Below are 11,130 nucleotides of genomic sequence, written 5' to 3'. Positions count from 1 at the left end.
AGCTATATAGAAGGCTCGTACATGCAGGCGAGGATTCACCAGGGACATATATATGACACAAATAGAGAGATCTTATTTGTATGTAGCTCTGTAAATACGTAACATGTTTCTATTTATAGGTTAGGTTACAATCATTTGCAGCAAACCATTGTGGCTATAAGTGCCAAATATATACGTTGCATCTAGCTAAATAAACTATTATGCATGGTGCGTTTTGTTCTATGTAAACTCGACGAGGCGTAACAACCACAGAATTTTACAATATATATATATATATGTTCCTATACCAAGTAAGGGATAAATCAAAAGGTATTCATATAGCGACTTAAGCCCTGGAAGTAAACTAATCTTCGCTAGCAAAACGAAGTCCGACTCGAAATCTATATTTCTCTCTTCCATCGGATATTTCCGTCAAGGATTTCTGCTTATTATTTGTAGGTAAATTCTGGTACGACTTACGGTAAAGTTGATCATTTTATTGCTATCTTTTTTCAGCGTTAAAAACAAAGCAGCATAACATATAGTGTAGTATGATGTTAGCGATGTAATAGCAAAGCAGTATACCAGAACGTATAAAGTAATGAGTGTCGTACTGTAATAAACCATTATAAAACTCAAGGTTAAAGGCATTGAAGACTCGCCTCAAAGCGCGTGCCGCGCTCTGAAAAAGTTAACTTTCCGTTGCTTGCAAGTGACGTTTTCTTCTTGTCGCTACAAAATACAGACGGTAATGAAACGAAACACCTTGTTATCTTTTAGACCAGAGATGTCCATCGCTGCTATGTTGACTGTGTTGTGGGTATTGACCGATCGTAGCTGTATGTATTGACTGTACACTAGTGTATAATTACCGACGGTAGCAAGCTGTGTGTGTATTTTCTGGGATCGATGGTGGTGTCTAACACTTCTGTTACACCTCATTCGAAACTGGGTCAGATTACCGGCATGAGACGTTTCTTTGTGCGCGAGTCTTCACACCCTTTAATGCCGAAGCCGGTTAGCTGCCTATGCTGATTCAAAGCAAGTGGAGAGGGGGTTGGGAGGGGGGGGGGGGGGTTTATCGATCGTCAGTTTAGTTCGTCAATAGCGGAAGATCCAGAGTTACATTTGCTGTCGATATAGGAATAACCTTTCAGTCAGTGTTACTTATAGAGTTTATATAGAGTTTAAAACACATCGTTGCCAGAAGCGCATGTCGTTTATGATATTGGTCTCTAGATGGTATATACGACGTTATGCAATAACATGAATTTTCTGAGTTTTACAGATGCAAAGATCGGGATCGGAAATGTTGTAGAGTTTGCCGAATTAATTCATAATAAAGTTATTATTCATATCGTCTTACTTCTTTTCTTCGTTAAAATCAACGTGAAATAATTTTAAATAAGAAAAAAGGTTGAAGTTAGCAGTAAGTCACACATTAAACATGTTGTAATGCAGAGTTCCTATGTACGGACAATATGAAGAAGGACTGTTAACTAGCTATAGATTACAATCCGACATACTATAGTGCACAAAACTTCCTTCTTAATCCCAATGAGTAACCGCTGTGCAAATGAAAGAACAACATAACTGGTTATTTATAACTATCATTTAACAAAAGCAGTGGTAGGTAAACAGTGTAATATATACTTGTTATGCCGGGGACAACTGCAAAGAGGTTGGAATTAGTATATACTGTTTTTTTTTCGGGGGTATACATCGACAGACAGTGATTGCTAGACCGTGAATTGAAGCCAAAACTAAATGTTCAATGGATAGCTCGTAGAGCGATCAGCTTCTTCTAAAGGAATGCAAAGTAAAATAAAAACTCAAACACACACAACCCGTCAACCGCCCCCCCCCCAACCCCCCTCCCATTCTCCAACACAAAAAATAATAAACATTAAGCTAATTATTTAAATAATTAGCTTAATGTTTATTATTGTTTTACGGTTCATAGTTTAAGGAAACGTTAACAAAACTTGCAAATATAATTCAATTAATCACTCAAGGAGGTGAACTTATCTCATTCATCACTGCGGCACAGGCTTGGTTTAATTTGGTGAAGAAAAAGAAAAAGAAAAAAGGAACAAACGCAGAAACCTCAAATCCTGTTGTTCCGCCGAAACCACTGCAAAACAGATCTAGAAAGCACTAGTTCCCAATTCGCAATTAACCAATATAGTAGGCCTAAAAAATCCCGGTGCACTCGACAACATTGCAAATCAGCAAGTTTAAATCATATATGGTCGAGATCGAAAATCCGGAACCCGATGATAAAGAGGAATACACTCAACTGCTTAACGGCCACGCTTCCATTAAGAGGGATTAAATCTCCCCTCTCGCCACCATCTTCCCAACAGTTCAATTAATTAGCATTCCTATTTTGGCGTTTCTATTTGTGCATCTGTCGGAATAGGGCAGCAAGGGTCAAGTTACATCATTTTTACAGTCTTATAATTTCGGCATCCCCATAAAATAACACTAGAATACCCGCAGATTATCACATCTGTATCAGGGGACACGCTTATACTTATAGCCTATTGCTTCACAAATTTGCGTTTGTTACATGTTTCACAAGCTATTTGTTATTTATCATATTTGAAGGCGAATCGATCCAGTGTCAAGAAGAACATGAAGAAGTGTGTTCAATTATCCCGGATCTTTCTGGTCTTTTGGAATTGCCTCTTGTTTGTATGTTCATCTATTTTTTTCCTTGTCTTTTGCTGATACAAGTTGTAAACATATCGTGTACATATTCAAAGTAGTGAGAGGGGTTAGAGGGAGCTAACTATAGCACAACCTTACTTTTATACCTAGTAGGGGAGAACACTTTATCAATTTCTGCATCTGCCCCTTGCTATTATAAATGTAATACTATTATACTGATACAATAGATACAGGATCCACACTTCCATTCCGATGTTGACTTTGTGACATTATTGGTGTCATGATTCATATCGAAACATTCAAGGATACACACACAAAAAATGTTGTATTTGAAACAGTAATTTTATTTGGCTTTGTTGTAGATGTTATGCTAAAAACAGAATTACTTTTGGTATATAATAATTACACAAAATTGTTTTCATACTTTACCTGAATATCATTAAAACTGGAACATTAATTCTGTCAATAGTTGTCCTTGAATTATTGTGCCGTGAAACAGCATGCAGAATAAAACAATTTTATTGGAATTTCTTAATCTATTAGTTTCTAATTCATCGCATTTTAGGTCTACATTATGGTTACAACCTGGACTTTTCTGATGTTTTCAATCTTTGTTTAGCTGACAGGAATATTCCTAACTCTAGTGGCCATGTTTGTATTGTATTCGCCGGGAACGATATCAAGTTTCGATCAAACAGACAAAAATGCTGAATTTAACGTCATTTTCAATTCAACGTATGTAATAGCCTTTGCATGGGCCTGTGCAGCGCTTGGAGTCTTCATCACTGTAATCTCCCTATGTGGTTGTCTTGGAAGTTGTATTCTGAATCGAGCTTTCCTCTCAGTGGTAAGCAAACACAATCCCCACATCATCATCATCATCATCATCATCATCATCATCATCATCATCATCATCATCATCATCATCATCATCATCATCATCATCATCATCATCATCATCATCATCATCATCATCATCATCATCATCATCATCATCATCATCATCATCATCATCATCATCATCATCATCATCATCATCATCATCATCATCATCATCATCATCATCATCATCATCATCATCATCATCATCATCATCATCATCATCATCATCATCATCATCATCATCATCATCATCATCATATTCATCATCATCATCATCATCATCATCATCATATTCATATTCATCATCATCATCATCATCATCATCATCATCATCATCATCATCATCATCATCATCATCATCATCATCATCACCATCACCATCACCATCACCATCACCATCACCATCACCATCACCATCATCCTAAGTCCTAAGTCCTAAGTCCGGGGTGCAAAAGTCAAAACTGGGAATATACATGTGTGATTTAGGTGACCATGCAGATGTCCCTAATTCCTGGGTAAATTTGTATGGAATTTCAACCTGTCATTTCTGAGCTATTAAATATTGATGTGATACAGCTTCAACCAAATATGAAAGTTGAATGCACAAATGACAGTTACGATGGTCAAAAATTTTATAATGTGATGTTTTCTAATTGGGTATGTATGCATAAATACAACACAAATTGAATAAGAAGTGTAATTGCTGATCTAGACAACTTTCCAAGTAACATTTGGAAATTTGTTACTAATTTCAATTCATTTGGATGGTAATAGCGGCCAAAATATTACAATAAAAACGTTGAGCTACGAAAAAACGACTCACCCAACTTATAGAACCCAAGCTGGTGCTGTGATCTAAAGAATGAAAAAGTTGGTTAAAATAGCCTGTAAGTTCCACTAAGAAAACAACTGAAAGAAAAGTCTTTGCGAGAATTTTTCAACTGGTAACTATTTTCAATTAAATTTCTGATCAAATTGTGTGAATCATAAATACTATTTATGTACTTTCAATTGCCCCACTAACTCCCCTTCCCCTTCAGGCATTAATTCAGTTCCACGTTGATCTGAGGCATATATGACTGTCTTATTTCTACTCAACAGTACCTGTTTGCGATGGTCCTTATCACACTGTTGCATATCGCTTTTGGTATTATCATTGTATTTTCACCAGAGTTGGTAAGTTGCTGATACATCTCGTAAGCATTTCTGGGTATACATGCCTGGTTCTTAAATTAAGACATCTATCGGTCATCAACCATTGCCCTTCAATTAAGACACCTGTTGGTCATCAACCGTGGTCCTTTAATATGACACTATTGCTCATCAACCGCAGTTCTTTTAATTGAAAGCCTATTTGTCTTTAACTAACTTTCAGTAATCAGGCACCTATTTCTCATCAACAGTGACCTCATCTCATGGCCTAAGAGGTCAGCTTAAATTGTTGAGGAACATATAATATACAGTTTTGGTGTCTTATATGTTTCCATTGAAGACTTGTTTTAAGATTATTCTATTTCTTACTGAAGTTCAAATCTGCACTGAACACAACGTTCCATAGCCAATTTAAGAGGTCAGCTTAAATTGTTGAGGAGCATATTATATACAGTTTTGTTGCCTTATATGTTTCCACTGAAGACTTGTTTTAAGTTTATTCTATTTCTCAATGTAGTTCAAGTCTCCACTGAACACAACATTTAAAAACCAGCTGAATGGAGATGACTTTTATCAAGGTGCATGGGCATCACTTCAGATAACGGTAGGTACTAAAGAAATCATATGAAACACTAAAATCAACCATCTGCATGTGGAAGTTGTGTACCAAACAGGTGTGGTGGGAAAGGGTCTCATTTTGAGGGGGGGGGGGGGGGGCGGGAAGGCTCATATTTAAGAGAGGGGATGGGAAAGGCTTATATTTAAGAGGGGGGATGGGAAAGGCTGATATTTGAAGAGGGGGATAGGAAAGGCTCATATTTGAGAGGGGGGGATGGGAAGGCTCATATTTGAGAGAGGGGATGGGAAAGGCTTATATTTAAGAGGGGAGGGATGGGAAAGGCTGATATTTGAAAGAGAGGATGGGAAAGGCTTATAATTAAGAGAGGGAGGGATGGGAAAAGCTTATATTTGAGAGGGGGATGGGAAGTGCAGACTTAAAGGAGCAGTGGGAAATGTGACTTTGATTTCGGAGGTAAAACCACAATGTGTATTTTGTATTACAATTGCCAATATTTGGATGTTTTTGATCAAAAAGTGCTTTTTTAATGACATTTCCCCTAATTTTTTAACAACGGGGCACTTTTTAATAACTAGTTTATTTATTTTTTCAACAACTGGGCACTTTTCTGTTCAAATAAGCAAACGTTGCTTTTTAATGACAGGAATGAAGAAAGGATAACAATATCTTTGTGCTAACTTTGGTGCTCATATATAAAGTGGTCAAATTGTATTGTCATCTGTGACAGACAACACCAATGGCGCTCTGGTATAAACTATATATGGAGCATATGATAGATGGTGCCTAGATGGTGCCTAGATGGTGCCTAGATAGTGCCTAGATGGTGCCTAGATGGTGCCTAGATGGTGCCTAGATGGTGCCATAGATGGTGCCTAGATGGTGCCTAGATGGTGCCATAGATGGTGCAATTCACATTGTAAAAGTCAATTAAACTGCAACATCACTGATGTATCTAGTTAGATGAATTCAATGTTTCTTTAATTTCAATGTAACAGAGAACAGTCATGCGGAGGCAAGCTTGTAAGCATGATGTCTCTAGCTGGGCACCTTGAGATATCAGATTCCTAAAACATGTATCTATTAAAATCATCGAAACCACAAAGCAACTGTTGCATTGTTGGTTCGTCTCGATATATAGTTCACTTTTGTCCCAATGATCTGCATTTTTGTATTTCAGGTCGAATGCTGCGGTGTCAATGGTACAATAGACTATAAAGAACTACCTAGCGATGCCTTTCCCCTTAGGACCCCCTGCTGTGCGGTAAAATATTTAATGATATTCACTTAGAGTAAATCAAAGACATATATGTTTAGAAGCAGATTGATAACTGTTAGAAGAAGTATATAATATCAATGCTGCATGTATTTCATGTAAACCCTGATCTGGAGATATTAAGTGACACTCACTGCATCCTGTTATTGTAACTGTAGAACTTCCTGGGTGTAAGTCATTAATATTAATTCCCTCTAGCTCTTAAGGAATTCCTGCCCACATCTCTGTGGTGGTCTGTTTATGTTTAGACACCTGTTGTATGTATATTTGTCAACAACATCCTAGATGTACCTCCTCTCTTTAGTCTTGTATCAAGCTTATTAAAAATTATGAAAACGATAACAAGTTTGAATCTGTAGAAGAATTTCTCAACAAATTTTGCAAAAGTTTTTTTTATATAAAATTATATGACAATGCCTTGGAATCTCTTGAATATATATATATATATATATATATATATATATATATATATATATATATATATATATATATATATATATATATATATATATATATATTTATATATATATATATATATATTTATATATATGTAGTTTAGTGCACTGTGGGTAGTTTTTCAAGAGATTCCAAGGCATTGGTTATAAGGAAGTTTGGTCATGAGTTTTTTGAAATTTAAGGGGGGATTCCCTCCTTCTCACCCATACACTGCCAACTGTGGGAACAACGACCCTTTCTATGCTCCAGTGATCATTTTCAGTACTTGTTTTTTTCTTTTTTTGCCAGGTCAAGGATGGTTTGAAAACAGAAGCATTGCAAAATTACATATCTAAGGAGAGTGACAACAATGTATTTGTGAATCTGGGGAGGTGTGAACAGCAATTCGATGGGACGGCAGAAGGCTCAGTTAATGCCACTGTGTGGAATGTGAGTCTATGGTGGAGAGAAGTATACCTGCAAACTTGCAGGCTGAGATTTACAATAAGTACCTGTAATTAATTAAGTAAAACTGATATGAAAGGAACACTTTGGTTTGAAAATTAGTGTTACTTATCTCATCTTAAGTTTGTGGACCAAAGCATCCTGCATTTTTTGTTGATTGCATTGCTTATAAACCACTCGCATTCCACTTATTGCTGTGTTGCAACATTAATATAATTCAGGCTGATATATAATTTGTGTTTGACACAAAAATAAAATGTTAATACCTTAGAAAGCTTTGGGTAGGCCACGAATGAAGAAAAAGAGGGCAGTCCAGTAGTTTGAGATTATACTATGACATCTTATGACAGTCACTCAGTAGATCAGTTTCCTCGTTTTAATCACTTAAGACAATAAATAATTAATAGTGGCTCTCATTAAAGAAACCTAATTATGGTTCATATATTATGTATAATATACAGAAACATTTCAGGGACTAGTAAACCAGCTATAACCTATTGTTCTGTCCTCCTGATGTTTCTCCCCACCTCCCCTCCCCTCCCCTCCCCCTCCCCTCCCCTCCCCCTCCCCTCCCCCTCCCCTCCCCCTCCCCCTTCAGCCATCCCTGCCCTTTGTCACTTCCTTCTCTTCTCTTTCAGAGTCATCACTCAAACCCTTTCCCTAACCTATCCCACCCCTCATCAGTTCCTCCTATAAATGGAATTGCAAGTTTATCATCTTTTCGCTGATTAAACCCCTTCGATCCCCCCTCCCTCTCCCATCCCATATATGAAAAGCAATTTCCACAAGCTCTTTCTTTTGCAGCTAAAACTTGGCCCGACTCCACTTATGATAAATAATGTTGGTTTTATTTATCTCCATATAGGATATTGGATGCATCGATAAGATTTATGGAGATATTACACTTTTTGGAACAGCTCTTCTTGCTCTGCTGGTGATAGAGGTAAGTTAAAGTTGTAAATTATGTTTACTATAAAATGGTCTGGATTCCGACAGTAGTTGATTTTGGAATCGTTCACCAATGTCATCCATCCCTAAAAGAGTCATTGTTATTGGCCCCAAATTTTACAATGCTAACAATTGCTATAAAAAGTAGTACCTGGAGAGTTGGGGCTTTCCAATTATTCCCAAAATATTGTGGAGCATTCATTGGGACCCTCCAACTTATATGAAAGGGCTCAGTATATCTGTCGTATTATCAGTAATATCTGTCGTAATATCAGTAATATATGTCGGCGTATCTAAAACTTTTACAAATGGACAAGCTGTTGCTATGAGTTTTAGTTCCATAAGTTCATCATTAAATAATAACTTTGTTCACATTTCTAGCAGAGGAGATCATTTCAAACGTACATTTGAAATTTGAAGACAAAATGTTTATGCACATTGTCAAAACAAAAAGCTGCATCAACTTCAAATCCCCTTTAGCTGAATCATGATAAAACAATAGCAAATTATCTCAGCATATCAGCTGTGGTTATTGTGTGAACTGTAGAGTGCAAAAGAATGCATCCTACACAACCAGGCTGCAGGATATGCTGCAGCGCCCTCAGCCTCCTACTATTGACACAGTGTCTTAAGCCTTAACTTAATTGTTTCTGAAAAGCATTTTGTTTTGTTTGGCCAAACTGCACAAGCGTAACCTTGAACTATAGGCCTAATCATCGAACGTGTCTGCGTGCAAGTTCACTCGGTGCTGGTGCTCATATTTCATTGAGTTTTATTGCTCTATGAACAGTACAGATCATACGCAGTCAGTGGCGGAGCTAGGGCATTGGTCAGGAGGGACGAAAATGGTCTGTAGGGGCGCTTTTGACACTATCTAAGCGGAGCGCCACCACTGGTTGGCGCGTAGCGTACAGAAATTTTTGGAGTAAAGATACTCCCTAGATCGCCGGAAATGACCCTTTCCGGGCCTGGCTAATTTGCAGATAAACGAAGAATAAATAGGTGTCATCACCAAATTACAAAACAAAATGTGACAAATGTCAATAAGTAGATGAGAGCGCAAAAAAAAGTCAATAATCACGAATCAGTAAAAAGTGGTATAAGAGCTGGAAAGGGCGCCAGCAGTCCATTTGAGTCCGTCAGGGGGAGGGGGAGGGGGGGCATCCGCCCGACTTTATTGACGCTCCGCCACTGTGTAACGCAGTAATACCTACATGAAAGGGCCCTGTGTAGAAATACCGGGAAAACGGGCCTTAATTTAGACAAATGTCTTGCATTGATGAAATTCTTCTGAGGAGGGTGCACACAGTAAAATGCTGGTTAAAATGTTACCATCCTGATACTAGTAATTAAAGTTTTAGTTTCATTCAAAGCGAAAGAAAGAGAAACAGCTAATGCAAAATTATACTGTTTTGTTATTCTATTTTTTTCAAACAGGTGTTTATCATCATTTCTGGTTGTATTCTTTGTTGCCAGAGAACTGAAAAGCCAATCTAATGAGAGTTTTATTGTTTTCATTGCTAACTGATGTTAGTGTTATTGATCTTTCCATCGCTGCAGTGTTATAGACCTTTCTAATAATGTACTATAAATGTACTAAGCTATTAATGTACTCAGCTATCAATGTACTCTGCTATTAATGTTCTCTGCTATTAATGTACTCTGCTATTAATGTACTGAACTATAAATGTATTCATCTTCATATACAATTTATCTGATAACTGATGTTGTGCTGCTGATGCTCAGATGCTTATTTTTGGAAATTGTTCAGTCCCAAATTCTGCAATCACTAGATCCTATTTGTTTTGCTTTCGTGGAAATGTGTTCTTTAGAAGGAGGCTAGGTAGTTTGTGCACCATTTGATGAATTTATGTACAGTTTTATGTACAGTTTTGGATTTGTTTATATGTATATAATTTAATTAAAGTTTAATTTTTGTAGAAAACTACTGTAAGTAGCTGAATTTCTGTATGAATCAGTACAATGTTACAGTGTATCATGTTCATTATTCTATGGGGTTGTCTGCTGTTTCATATAAAACAACTTTGGTGTTTGATCTCAGATATATATTGCTGAAGATAAGGCTGTTAAATATATGCTTTAGAGCCTTTAATATCAGAGAATATGGGCAGAATGGTCATCTTTAAATTTTCAGTTTTTGCATTAGTCACTTCAAAATCTATCAAACTATTCATCCACGAAATCTTACTAAGGGAAAAGATATTAATCGTTATCTATATCAGTTTATATTGTAATAATTCAAAAAATTTATTAAGACAATCATTTAATATACTGTTTGTATATACATACAAGGTTGATTCCTCAGATGAAACAGAACACTTAAGTGTAACAAGCAGACCATTATGGATTAACATTTATGCTGGCACGGACTCGGAGCCAACACCATCATAATTTTAGCCTTAAAGGGACTTTCCATAGACTTATTTTGAAGCTGATCAAACATCTTTGAAACTGGAAGAAACTTTACTAGCATTCAATTTTTTCTTGACCTATAACATATCATGACTAACATTTTTCCTTAAGTCATACTATACCGTTGAAGTAGAATTACTAAAGAATACAGGTTCATATATATTAATGATAAACAATGGTGATAAGTCCTTTTTGTTAATTACGACGACAACTTTTATTTATTTTTTTGGTGTTTCATTTATGCAGAAAGATCTTAAAGAATATATTAACTATCAAAAATGTACTGTAGTGACATTGTATTTTTCTATCA

General features: G+C 36.5%; 1 protein-coding gene across 4 annotated transcripts; it reads left to right on the top strand.

The window, feature by feature from the left end:
- The first annotated feature begins 277 nt into the window (after positions 1-277).
- Positions 278-11,103, top strand: LOC139969916 (CD82 antigen-like). Of its 4 annotated transcripts, none has more exons than XM_071975325.1 (9): positions 278-438; positions 2,590-2,676; positions 3,272-3,499; positions 4,636-4,710; positions 5,204-5,290; positions 6,444-6,527; positions 7,284-7,424; positions 8,305-8,382; positions 9,825-11,103. In XM_071975325.1, the coding sequence occupies exons 2-9, from the start codon at positions 2,617-2,619 to the stop codon at positions 9,882-9,884; spliced, it is 813 nt and encodes a 270-aa protein (XP_071831426.1). In that variant the 5' UTR covers positions 278-438; positions 2,590-2,616; the 3' UTR covers positions 9,885-11,103. The 4 variants fall into 4 exon arrangements, with proteins under 4 accessions (XP_071831426.1, XP_071831428.1, XP_071831425.1 ...); XM_071975327.1 differs by having other exon boundaries at positions 281-434; XM_071975324.1 differs by having other exon boundaries at positions 282-460.
- The last annotated feature ends 27 nt before the right edge of the window (positions 11,104-11,130 follow it).

The sequence above is a fragment of the Apostichopus japonicus genome, chromosome 7 (assembly GCF_037975245.1).
Source record: "Apostichopus japonicus isolate 1M-3 chromosome 7, ASM3797524v1, whole genome shotgun sequence".
Taxonomy (NCBI): Eukaryota; Metazoa; Echinodermata; class Holothuroidea; order Aspidochirotida; family Stichopodidae; genus Apostichopus; species Apostichopus japonicus.
This window is presented reverse-complemented; position numbering and strand designations above follow the sequence as displayed.